Consider the following 13,282-nt stretch of genomic DNA (forward strand, 5'->3'; position numbering starts at 1 on the left):
CATCAAAATAGTTATTAAGTATTCAGAAAATTAAAAAAAAAAACAAATACAAAATTAAAATAATAATACATTCAGTAAAATAATACAAATACACGTACGAATACGAATACAAAAACAATGCACCATTTGTGTGCGTGAATGTGTTTGGTTTCTTTTTTTTTCATTTCCATTTAAGTGTTTTGTGTTTGTGTGAGTTTGTGAATTTGCTTAAATACTAATGTTTGCTTTTTGGTCCAATACAGTTGCAGTGATATACAAATAAAATAAATAAGAAAGGGGGTGAAGGTGATGGTGAGCGGGTGTGTAGTGTAGGGGTGGTGGATAGGTGTAGATAAATTGTTCGTATCTATACGTGAGGTGCTATACACACACATACATATGTACATATATATGTAGGTATTTTGCAAATAACTCAATACTAATGCTGAAAAGCGTGCCAAAAGTGAAAATTTTTAACTTAAAAAAAAATTAACTAAAAAATTAAAAAAAATTTCGCAATTGTAAATATTTTCTATAAGCAACATTAACAACAACATCGAAAAATTGAGAATTATCATAGGCAACATTTAGACAAAAAAACAAAAAAAAAACGAAATATAAAAAATAGTAAAACTTTTAAGCGGCATGTCAATTTAGAGTTTAATAAGAGGCGCAACACTATCACATAAATGCTGACCACAGCTGCCGACACAACCGCTACGTTGCCGCCGCTTACATAAAATATATACCTACTATACATATACTAGTTAAAATACGTGCTTGTTGGTGAGTGAGTGAGTGTTCGAATTTGGCTGGCTACACATGCATAGACAGACATCACGCGCGCGCACATACATACGTGCCACACCTACTACATACATACATATCAATCTCAATGTGTGTGTGTGCCCAGTTCTTCGTCAGGACCTGACTGGCGGATGCGCTTAGAAGGGACGTCTTAACTTTGCAATGGCATTCGTCAAATGCAGGATTTCGGTGTTCATTTGCTGCACCAGCGTATCCAATTTGTCGACAGAGTCCAGAATTTCAACGCGTTCGGTGTGCGGGTTGAAGCGCACTTCGAATGGACGCGACATGGTCGACACCCAGCGACGGAACTTATCTTTGGCATCTTCGAAACTTTCGGCAACATAGTAGATGGGCTGGTATTCCTGATCCTGATAGGGCTGCACAGCAGTGGAGGCGGGCTCGAATGCACGGTGCTCGCACTTGTCGCTAATGGCGTGCAAGAGTTCACCGTAGGATGAGAGCAGACCAGCGCCGTAGGCTTTCACCTGACCGTGTTCCTTGCAGAGACCGAATTCAACGGTGAACCAGTAGACCTGCAGAGCGAAAAAAGCAGAAGAAAAAGCAAAATCGGAGGAGTGGTTAGTAAGCGCCGCTTAGAAGAAGCATTGTCTTTCGTATGGGAAAAAATGTTTGATGTAATGGAAAACTTGACACTGACACTTGGCCTTTGTTGGCGCGCAACAATGGTCACAGCAGCGCGCGATTTGGCAGGCAAGCAGCAGCAGCAGCAGCAGCAGCGACAGCAGTGTTTTTGACCTCAATCGCTGGCAATTGTCAAGCGCAATAGCCATAGTTTAGCTTTAGCATTGAATTTAGTAATGATTCTTACGTAGTAAGTAAGTAAGCTTCTTACTTGTATGGAAATATAAGTCAAAATTTTCAACTGCACGCTTGTGCTTATTCGTTTTTTGTTTTTCGTTGTGTATTATTTTTTCAGCTTTGCTGCTTTTTAAGAATTTTTTGGCTGCCAAAGTCGATGTTTGCCGTATTTTCATGATTTCTTTTTTTTTTTGGCTTTGGCAATCGTGTAGTTTACAGCCGCGCAGTCACAAGGCCATCAGCCGCAGCAATTGCAACCCACAGCGGCCGCGCGCATGCAATTCAAGATTAAGTTAACCAATAATTGCAGCAATGCACTTGTCCTCCCAGCATGCCCACTGCCAGCGCTGTGCCAAGCGCACGAACTTGAATTAAGCAGCTACCAAGTTTTTTATATATATATAGTACAACTAGTAATGATACCTGATAGCGCGCGCAAGTACTTAAACTTGGCTTAGAAAACTTGCGTTCGTTGGCGGTGCGCGTTCTTGCGCGCTCATACCAGCGCAGTGAGGCAGTGACAATGGCAGTGATGGTGGTGGTTTAGATGACGGCGCGTTCAGTGCGCTGGACGCAAGCGACGTAAGCTAAGGCCACATAGAGGAGCGCGCGCGCGCAAACTCTAGTGAACAGCACAGAGACAAGCAGCAATGCTCACCGTCGCTAGCGGCGCGCGCGCTCTCCTTGCCAGCTGGCGCGCTCGTGTGTTAGCGCATTAGCACAACTATTGTGATTAGCTAGGGTGGCTTTGACTAAGTGGGCGCGCGCGCTTACAACTGGTGTAGCTGCTAAAAATGCACTAAAATGTTTAAATTGGCAATTAAAGCGAGCGCTTAGACAAATTAAATGCCAAATCGATATTTTTTAATGTGGTGTTGTATTTCTGCATGCTTGGCGCTGTTGCCAGATTTGCTTAGCTGGTGGCCGTTGCTGACTGTGCCACTTGACTTTTAAAATTAAATTTGTTTTAATAAGTAAATTTGTGCATTCTCGATTATTTGTTTTTGTTTTTTTTTTGTTTTCGTTGCAAACAAATATGCGGCGCCAAGGCTATTAGCGATAGTGCTAACAAGCGCGGTACATGAGCATGATTTTTCATTGATTTCATTTGTGGTTTTTATTTGTACTTACAGTGGATAGTTTTTCGATTTCTTCATCGGAGGCACCCAACGAGGCTAAGCCAATCTCTTGTGAGAATTGTGCGAAGCTAGGATCGGCTAAGAGTGGCATATGACCGAGCAGTTCATGAATGCAATCACTGTAATTAAAAGAAGGAGAGAGAAAAGTGGAAAGATACATATATTAGTAAAAAGTGAGGTTAAGTACGAGAAAATAAATATAAAATCAATAAATACTAATGAGTGCTGCTAAAGTTAGCTAGAGCATCGTAATTGCAACACCCTGGCCATACTTAAGTGACACCAGCCCACTACCCAAACCACTCCACAAGTGAAACTAAGTCCAACTTCGTTCAGTTCTTCATTAAAAAAATTTTTACAATTAACCTTCTATCTTCCTATTATTGAAAGTAGGAATAATGTAACATCACTCATAATTCAATATGGTCATCGAAAATAGCTTCTAACTCAATCCCATCACCCTAAGCAGGCAACAAGTCACGCTGCTGGTCACTAGCGCCCCCAGTTGCCTCCTTAAACTTAGTTAAATTTCTAAACTAATTACCCTGCAGTAATGGAACTGCTCTACTAAAGTGTGCCAAAGTGCTAAAGTGTCGACAATTGCCAACAAAAATGTCATTTTCACACAGCAACACAACTCGCCCAGCTATCCTGTCAACTATCCGCTCGGTGGCTACAGCTTTTGTTTCACAAACGCCCCAACTCAACGACCCATCTCCCAAGCAGCCTGCAAAAGTTGCCACCACACAATTACAGGTTTCCGTCAAGTGACGAGCTCTTAGATACATACATACTTTCCATTGTTATACAGCTACTGCCACTCGAATGACAGGCCACAGTCGATGTGGTTGTTGCCACATGAAAGCATATTTCCTGTCAAATGAAATTAGTGCATTTTGCCTTGTACTTTGACTACTGACTTGACGATGCTTAAGTTAATTTGTCTCGCAGCGCAACAATGTGCCCAACTGGCAGCAGGAAGTAGAGCACAAAGTACAATGCCTGCGACAAAATTACCCCACCTCAATTCCTACCTACATACATACTTATGCATATATATTTCTATTGTACCAAAAAAATTTCTTAATTCTACTACGCTTACGGCAAACACTTACGGTTCGGGTGTGTGGAATGGTGAGTTGACGTGACGCACATATTGTGTGCTCTGGAAGATGCGGAATGCCAGCGAGGCGAGAAAATCGCGTGCGGTCAACAGACCAGCAGCAGGACGTAGTGTAAAGCCGGTGTTGCGGCGCAAAAAGTCCGACATCTCTTGCAATTGTGGCAGCCGGTGTTCGACGAAGATTTCCTCGTCGCGTAACATCTGGAAGGCGGCACGATATTCTTGGCAAGCATGCTTCTTCGCCAAATCGATGACAGTCAAGAGCACCGAACGCCAAGTCTTCACCTCAACATCGGTGTATTCGATGTATGGAATTGGATCGCCGTATTTGTAAGCGAAAGCGATTTCCGCAATTTCCTTGCGGCGTTGGCGATAGACTTTATCCGCAAAACCGGGATGGTTCATATCCAAATCGGGTTCGTATTTGGTCATCAAGTGATTGCAGTTATCCAATTCGGAAGCATGCTTGGGGAACCATGGTGCCTTCACGCTGATATTGTGTTCAGCCAAGAGACTGATGCTATTGAACGAGCCCGACTGACGCAGTGAGCGTACGAGTTGCAACAGGTTGCCGCGTGTCATGTCGACCTTAATGAGTACATCATGATCGACGCCTTGCTCGCGTGAGACGCGCGATTCGACATGTTGTACGGCACCCTTGAAAGTTTCGATCGCCTTGAGTATGCGACCGAGCGAGGAGATGCCCTCCTTGAGGCGTACAATAAGCGCTGCGCTCTGCATGGCATTCTCCGCTTCGGTAGATTCAGCGGCGGCGTTGGCGAGTAAAACTTCTTCCTCGGTGAGACCGGCATCTGTACGTGGGAGGGGGGAGAGAAAACGAGAGAAGGAGAGAAAGAGAGCATAAGTTTATGTGTGTGTTAACAAAGTAATTGCGCGCGATAGTTTCTAACGTTGATTTCCATAACTAGTGATGTTAAATATAAGCCACTTAAATCCGCTTTGCATGCTCAGCACGCTTAACAAGTGGTTTAATGCAAAAGTCAATTGCGCTTATGACATAGTCGCATTAAGAATGAATAAGAAGCGGAATGACAGAACTAGTTGACAAATGTGTGGGCTAAAAATACACAACTCAGTCGCTTGGCTGCTTGAAAACGGATGAATGTGTGTGTGGCGCGAAATTGCGAAGAGGCTTTAACTACAATTTTGCTGCTCCTTTTTTTTGCTTTTCTTCTACTCTGCATTGTTAGCGCGCAGTCAAGCGCGATAGATTTCTCTTTTATCAACGCTCACACCCACCCTCCAGCCAAGCACCTTTTTCATTGAGTGTGACATAATAAAATCAGCGCTATAAAAATAGCATCGGCATAAGTGTATGCAATGGCAAATGGAAATGCTACGAGAAATGTTAAAAGGAAATGTGCGATTTTCACATTTGAAATGTTGCGCGTACGTGCCGCACTCGACGCACATCCTTACATATGCTAGCGTACGTCCTTGCTGGCTTGCTTGCTGCTATGGCTTATATGTGGAGTATGTGTGGGCGTAGGAAGTAAGCGTATTAAATGGCAAATGCTTCATCATAATCATAATGCATTTGATGGTAGGTTTTTTTTATTTTTTTTTTTTGATTCTGCTATTAACCCTAAGCCTGCCTGGGATTTATGTTTGTATGTGTGTCGTCGCCAACTGTTGCTTGCTTACCATTTGCGTTATTGCTGTCATTGTTGCTGCCTTCACCCTGTGCAGCTGCACCCAATGAGGCATTGACGGTTTCGTTATGGGATTCTGAGTCATTTCAATGGAAAAATGAAAATAAAATAAATAAAACGAAATAAAATTAATACAAAATAGTAAACAAATATTAAATAATGGTAAGTAAGCGTGAAAGAATGTAAAATTAAAATATTAAATTAAAAATTTAAAAAATTTTAAATATTTTAATACTAAAAAAAACTTCGAATGAATATAAAACAAAGTTAAAAATGGTAAACATTTAAATAAAAGCAAATTTAAAAATTTTAAGTCAAAATCAAATTCCGAAATAAATAGCCCTATTTTTCATTCAATATACCTTCAAGGATTTCTTGTACTTCAGCTGGCATTTCCACATTCTCAATTGACTGATCGGCTTGCAATACGATTTCTTGCTCAATTGGAGCACCCTTAGCTTGCTGGATGCATTCCTCCAAAGTGGCCTCGTCTATGTGACCGAAATAAAAAAATAATAAAATAAAAATAAAAAAAAAACATAAATAAAAAGTTTACAAAAATTATAAATAAATAATAAACAAAAAGTTAAACACAAAATATACCTAAAATCAAATTAAGCATGAATAGGAAGTTTTAGAAAAAGTAACCCAGAAAAAAAATTCTATTCAAATTTTTACTAGAATTCACAAACTAAATTTATCATCGAATTCACGTATAAAGTGATAAACTGTTTTCAAATTGAAAAAAATTTTAAATATAAATAAAAATTATAAACAAAATTTTTTTATGAAATTTCACAAAATTAATTCATCACCGAGTCCAAAGAGTTGTCGGAATTTGACTAATTCTTTTTGATTATGTTTTTTGTGAATACCATTTTCTACGCTCATAAATGTTGAATATAATTTTTTTTTTTTTGGAATTTTTTATATTTATTTTGCAGCTTTAAGCCAAAGCAAAGGAAAACTGTTTTTTTACACACATATTTTTTTTTTTAATATTTCAATAATTTCCTTATAACTTTTTTTAGAATTTTACCCTATGCTCATCTCCATGTCTATTTAACGTAGTTGCAGAGAGGAAACAACTAAATAGGGTCATCATTCCTTTTCTTGCCTTTCGTTATAAAAAAAAATTAGAACCATAGATCAAAACTCTAACCTTTATAAATGTGGCATAAAGCTGTAGCCAGATTGCGCAAACAAAATGCTTGCAATTTCAATTCCAAGAGTAAGTAAAGTATAGCACATAAGAACAGAGGAGAATCGAAAAAGAAATATCGGAAACAGTTTTTCAGACAGAAATTCCAAAATTTTTTTATTAAATTCTTTTACTAAGTTTAGCTTATGCCTGTAAATTTTGAAAACATTGATCCTACATTTTTAATTAGTTATTTGAGAACGCGCTACCCATGCTTATATATTTAGCTATAATTCTAGTTTTTGTTTTTATTTTTATCTCGTTTTTCTCTATTTTACGCTGATTTCTTGAATTACACGCTCACTTACCGTTAGTCTTTTGGCGCGCTTCCTCCAGCACAGTTTGTTTATTTTGCTTAACAACCAGGCTTTCAAAGCGTGCATCGTCCACCAACGAGCGGCGGCGCGATGGATAGCCATTCTGTAAACGAGAGAGGAAGAGAGGGGAAGATTAGAGATTAGAAATTAATTATTTAAAAATCGGATTAAAGAATTAATACAAGTCTGTAATTTGCCCCTGCCACTCTAGCTTCAATATACATATTTTCTCTCTTTACTTTTCTCATTTTCATTACATTTTCATTTCTCAGTCTTACGCACCCTAATAGCATTAGTGGCCAGCCACCACCACCACCACCACCATCACCGCAACCACTACAACCGGAGTAATGTGTTGCCATTGGCTAAAAAGCTTTTAAGCGCCTTTTCCACTTAAATTGTTGAACGTTGCGTTGAGTGTTTAACTGCATGTGGGGGTGTGTGTGTGTTGGGTACTTGAGGTTGGGGGTGACATGCTGCAAGCACGCACTCACGAAATCAGTTTGAGGACTTTTATGTGTGCGTGAATATATGTATGTTGGAGAACAGTAGACACTTGAAAAGTGCTAAAGCGGATATGAGCGGGAAATTGGCGCATCAATCGCAGCTTAAACGACTATGAAGGAAAAAATTGTGGATATGAGTGTCACAAAGGCTGAAATGTTGGGGAGGGCAAATAAGTACAAAAAATCAAGTTGAGAAGGGTATTAGCCACTGAAATTTAAATCTTTTTTTCCTGGAGGATTTTGGCTAACAATCGCCATTTAATGTCAAACAAAGTCTTCGCACGCAGTGAGTTGTGGAATATTTTCCGCGTTAAATGCCTGCCTGCAGATCACTTGACACTTATGCAATATGATTTTTGTTTACTTTTATTTTTTTTTTTATTTTTTTTGCTTTTGTTTTGTCCAAGTAAACGGGCCCGCCGCAACTGCGCCATCGACATACATACATACTTCCCTACAATTATTCATCATCCTCAGTCAACATATTATTTTCGTATGACACAATTTAAACAAATACATAAATATATGCTTATGAAGATGCTCAGTGTATTACAATAACAACAACAACAACAACAACGAACAGGCATTTCATCACACCTGTAGGTAGACTGGCCAACCAACCAACCAACCAGTTGACCATCCGCATTACCATGGCTGGCTGCTGCGGCTGTTGGTTGATTGGCCCAATGCTCCACTGAACTCTACGCGCATAATGGTCGCTGCTTAACAGTGAGGCGCTTTGTTTAGTGGTTGTTGTCGTTGTTGTTGTTGCTGTGCATGCTCATATGAGTCTGCAATGTATGGCGTTGCCGGTTACAAAATCGCCGCCGCCGCTGCTGCTGCTGAGTTTGCCACTTGGAAGTTGTTGAAAACGAAAGTAGTGCTGCTGCTGCGAGGCTCTTTGATTTCATTTTTTTTTCTTTTTCGATGATTTTGGAAGTGTTGACAACTCAACAGCGCAAGCGTAAACGCATTTATAAGTGATCATTTTTCGAGCTCTTTGTTTTATTAGCAAGCAGCAGCGAATAAAAAAAAATAAAAATTTACCGGCTAATAACTGGTTTTGGGTAGCAAAAGATGATAGCAAAATACATAACAAAAAGAAAAACAAAGCCTTAGCGGAAAAATGCTATGCTCATTGTTTATTGTTGTTTCTGTTATTTTTTTTTACACTGCATACTTATGTGTGTGAAAAATGCTCGTGGCTTGCGTTGAAAAATTAATATCTTAATTTTTTCTCGCTGTACTACGCGCATGCGCGCACGCCACAGATCGCTTCGTATTGACTTTGAGGCCAACTCTTAGCGCGACATAATTTTGAATATATTTATATATATTCAGCTTGCGTTGTTGTTATTGCTTTTGTTGTACATTGTTGTCGTTTTTTTTTTCTTGCCTATATTTTGAACTTTCGTTCGTAATCTTAAATAACCAGCATCCAAATTGAGTTATCAAGTTGTGCCCGTAGCGCGTGAACGTTTAAGTGGATGTATTTTGATAGCTTTAAGTGTCAAATTTGTATAAATTTGTTTATGAATGAGTTTGGGATAGCTGCAGATAATAAGCTTAAGTCCACTATTGAGATATCAGTGCGCATTATTGGGCAAACAATGGGATTTGTGCTACATTAAATATTGTATTATTTATAAATAAATTTTTGTCTTGAAAATCGAAGCTCGTGTCAAGCAGGAAGTATATTGCCAGTTGATTTTTTTAAGATTATTATAAAAAAATTAAGACAAATGCGACAAAATTTTGGCCATAATGGACTAAATAGAATTTATGTCATTTTTCTGTTAGCGATGTTGTGATTACAAATTTAATTTTTTTTTTTGTAGCAATGACCTTCGCATGACAGCAAATTTTAGGCACACGGTCAAGTGTGGAAAAAGCTGATGAAAGAGTGGCAAGTTTTTAAGTTACGCAGATGATGGGCAGTTTTGGAAAAATATGGAGAGGGAAAAGTATGAACATCAGTGGCGGCAAGCAATTTTTTAAAGCGATTTCATTGCCTCGCTGACAAGTGATCAATTGTGCAGAGTTTACTTGCAGCTTTTCTTGCCCATTTTTTATTCAAGTTTTTATTTTTGCTCTTCTGTCCAGCTGCCGTTCGTTGGCACACACCCACTTTCACTCTTCGACGCTTTATTTGAATATTTAGTTAAATAACTTTACTGTTATTTATGTTGTCACTGAAAAGTTTCCCAGCGCTTCCCTTCACGTCGCCAACAGGTGACCAAAAGCTTGAATAGTGGTGGCTTTTGTTTGATAAAGTGATCAATGCTGATAGGCAGCTGAGTTGCATTGCAGCTTTGCGTAAATTGATGTTATCTTTGTTAATGACCGGTTTTTTTTTTAATATTTGAAATATAAAAATTCCCACAAAATTTGCTAAGTTTACTTTGATGTATTTGACAATTGTCACGTAGACCCCATCTAGCTATTTTGTATGGGTTTATGTGGGAAAAAATTAGCAATGGCTTCACCGCCAAAAAGATGTCAGCGACATTTTTTCAAAATTTTATTTTTGATGCAGAAATGCATCTGGATGCTCTAGGAACATTTCTGCATCAAAAAAAAAGGAATTGAAAAAAAATCGCTTACACCATTTTGGCGGTTAGGGCTCGATTCGTGAAACATTATCGGAGGGAAGCCCGTAATTCGAGCTTTGGTGCTTAACTTTTTTGGAAGCTGCTTTTGTGTTAGAAAAACAAACATTCTTTTTACCAAAAAAAAAAATTATAATTTTTCATTGAAAAGTTTGCAAATTATTTGATGTACAAATTCGCCATTTTAATATAGATTTTTTTTTTAATTATAAATTTAAGAGGTGTCAAAAGTTTTTAAGTTTTAAAAATTTAAAAAGTCGGAATTTAATAACATTTTTTTACAAAAAAATGTGTATAGTTAACACATATAAAATTTCTATGGGTACTAAAATTTAAATAAAAAATTTTTAAAAGATAAAATTTAAGATCAAAAGGTGCATAATTCATTTTTTTAATTAATTTAAAACACAATTGCTCAAAGTTATACTGATATTTTATTTGCATCTTTTAGACACCACTGATCTATCAACAAATGCTTTAAAACTTGTTCTTTAAGTTTTTGTTTTATTTTAAATTATTTATAATTAAAAAAATAAAAATTAAATTAAAAACAATACTAAATTTTTTTTTGTTATTTTTATAATTTTTATTTTTTTTTTTTTGTTTGAAAGATTTAAAAAACTTTTAGGTTTTTTTTTTCAAAGTTAAACTGTTCAAAACTCTGGCTAGCTTAAATTATAAGGAATGGAAAGAAATAAACAAAAAATATAACTAATTTTATTTAAATAAATATTTTGTAATTTTTTAATTTTTTGTATAACGTTTTGTAAGCTAAGTGGAAAAGAAGCTTTTGAATCTTATAATTTTGTGTAAAAATCTTGGAGCCAACACTGACAAATATTTTCATATTTCTTGCATTTTTACAGTTTTTTCTCTAAAGAATGTATTACAAAAACGGACATTTTAAGTTTAAAAGTGTTTTTTTCTGGCAATGTTCGTAAAGAATAATTAAAATTTTTTTAAGTTTGAAGATTCCTTGAGCGCAAGAAAATATTACTTATTGCTTTTATTTCGATTTTGGATCTAAAAAAAAAAAATATTTAAAATTTTTTTAACACAAATAATTTAGTTGATCAAGTTTTCCAACACAAAATGCTTTAGAATTTTAATAGTTGCATTCGTATTTGAAAAAAATATTTTTTAAACTTTCAATGAAAACCTTTTTGGGTTTTCACTTTTTTTAGTTCCAATCAAAACCCTAAAAAAACATGTCAAAATTTCACATTCAACTCACCTCAATACTGTAGGATTTTTTGATAGCGAACATTTCGCGGTTCTTTTGTGCAGCTGCTACGGCCATCATTTTGTTTGGTTTTGTTTTTTTTTTTAAATTACTTGTATGAAGAAAATTCAAAAATTTAACGCAAAGTGCAATATGTTACACTTTTGTTTTACTTAAATTTCTTGTTTGTTTATTTTACAACTGTTTTCCGAAATAAGCCTACGAAATGCACTTTCACTGCTTATTTCACAACAACAAAAAATTTTCTTGCCCAAATTTCTGTTAATTAAACTTTAAAGTAGTTTGCCTCTAACGTGTGTTTGCGTCTATGCAGCTCCAGAAATCACACAATTTTTACGTATGGATTCGTTTTGTTCTTTCTTTAACGAAATTCACAGGATCAGCGACTTGATATCCTTATCGGCTTGATACTTCTTTTCGTATTTAAAATTGCAAAATTTCCAGTTATCGAAACTTTTTATGAACTTTTCGATATATAACTTTTGTATCCTTTCGCGTTGTAAGTGTAAATTTACTAGCAGGCAGAAAAGCTAATTTTTTTTTATATTTTGTGTATATTACAACAAACACAACGTTTTTAATTAATATTTATTTAACAAACTACTTAACTTCTTAACCAAAGTGGCAAGTCTTAAGAGCGAATGATAGCGAATCAATGCATGTCTGGTGTCCGGCGGCGGTTGCTTAAATACCCTCAACGCGTACGTACGGCAGGTACGAAACGACAAAAAGAGCCGCCGAGCCGAAGCTGCCGCGGCGTCGTTGCTCTTGGGGTGGCGGTGGCGCAAGTGTGAGACTCAGTGTTTCGGTGTGTGTGTGTGTGTGTATGCGGGTGTGCGCGCGCGTTGGGGCTGTGAACGGAGAGCGTGCAGATGGGCATCTCGAAGTGACCGCTCGAAAAGCTGCTACAGGTTGTGTTGTTTTGTTTTTTTTTTTGCTTAACAGGTGATGAAGACGTCATCAGCGCGTCGGTTAGCACAAGATGCGCTCTCTCCCTGTCTCTCGCAGCATCACAACTGCCAAAAAGAAATACAAACAAACAAAAATATTGTATCGAAAACAAATGACTTGTTGGCCGCTGGTCGTGGGGTTCCCTCACGCTTGCGCACATCAAGTTCAAGTTACAGAGTGAATTCTATTGAAAACGACGCGCGCTCACCGCTGAGATGCTGACGTGAATCGATGGTATTGGAATCACCCGGCGGACTAGTGCTGTTGCATTACCTTTGTTGTTGCCGATCTCTGTTATGTGCTGTGTGAGTTTTGGTTTGGTCCAGCAAAACGCGCTGCGTTGTCAGCTGAGTTCAAAATTGAGCGCGCGACAGGTGAGCGTCGGCCAAAGTGAGCTGGTTTAGCACGCTTGCGCGCGTCATCATAAACCTCGGCGGCGCGTCATTAGCACGCTGTTCTCGGAGAAAACCTTTTTGGCCTTTTTTTTTTTTTTTTTTTAATGCTATTTTTTTTTTTGTTATATATGGCGGATACGCATGCATGCGTACGTATCTGTTATGTTTGTGTTTTTAACTTCATACACTTTCTAATTTTGGGTCAGTCTTTCCGGGAAAATCCAGTGTTGTTCCTTATATTATGGCGGGGAATTTTCGACCGATATTTATACATGCCTATATGTACGTATGCATATTAAACCATTAGCTCGAAAGGATTCCAATTTATGTGTTCCAAACATAGTTTTGCTTAAAAAGACGAGAAATTATTTCAATGAAAATTACTTTAGATTCCAAAACCGCCAGTTTGTATATTATTTGCAAAAAAAAAATTATCTACATGCCTATGTTCATACATATGTACAATAAGGTGCATTACTAAAAAAAAGTTGCGATTTATTATATTTTAAGGCGTCTG

The 13,282-nt window shown here is 37.3% G+C and overlaps 1 protein-coding gene across 1 annotated transcript; it reads right to left on the reverse strand.

Moving 5' to 3' along the window:
- Positions 1 to 34: 34 nt before the first annotated feature.
- Positions 35 to 12,061, reverse strand: LOC118754471 (tyrosine 3-monooxygenase-like). The gene is made up of 7 exons (XM_036489348.1): positions 11,411 to 12,061; positions 7,053 to 7,164; positions 5,906 to 6,034; positions 5,536 to 5,619; positions 3,863 to 4,682; positions 2,740 to 2,866; positions 35 to 1,322 (listed from the first exon to the last, which is right to left on the reverse strand). The coding sequence occupies exons 1-7, from the start codon at positions 11,477 to 11,479 to the stop codon at positions 924 to 926; spliced, it is 1,740 nt and encodes a 579-aa protein (XP_036345241.1). The 5' UTR covers positions 11,480 to 12,061; the 3' UTR covers positions 35 to 923.
- Between the last annotated feature and the right edge of the window lie 1,221 nt (positions 12,062 to 13,282).

Source organism: Rhagoletis pomonella, unplaced genomic scaffold (assembly GCF_013731165.1).
Source record: "Rhagoletis pomonella isolate Grant_MI unplaced genomic scaffold, Rhpom_1.0 Rhpom_scaffold_03950, whole genome shotgun sequence".
Taxonomy (NCBI): Eukaryota; Metazoa; Arthropoda; class Insecta; order Diptera; family Tephritidae; genus Rhagoletis; species Rhagoletis pomonella.

Bases quoted from the DNA above. Each gene is read 5' to 3' on its own strand.
- LOC118754471 (XM_036489348.1), bottom strand. From the start codon at position 11,479: ATGATGGCCGTAGCAGCTGCACAAAAGAACCGCGAAATGTTCGCTATC. The intron at 6,035-7,052 runs GTAAGTGAGCGT...TCGGTCACATAG, and splicing joins AGCGCGCCAAAAGACTAACG to ACGAGGCCACTTTGGAGGAA. The intron at 4,683-5,535 runs GTAAGCAAGCAA...TCCCACGTACAG, and splicing joins TGACAGCAATAACGCAAATG to ATGCCGGTCTCACCGAGGAA.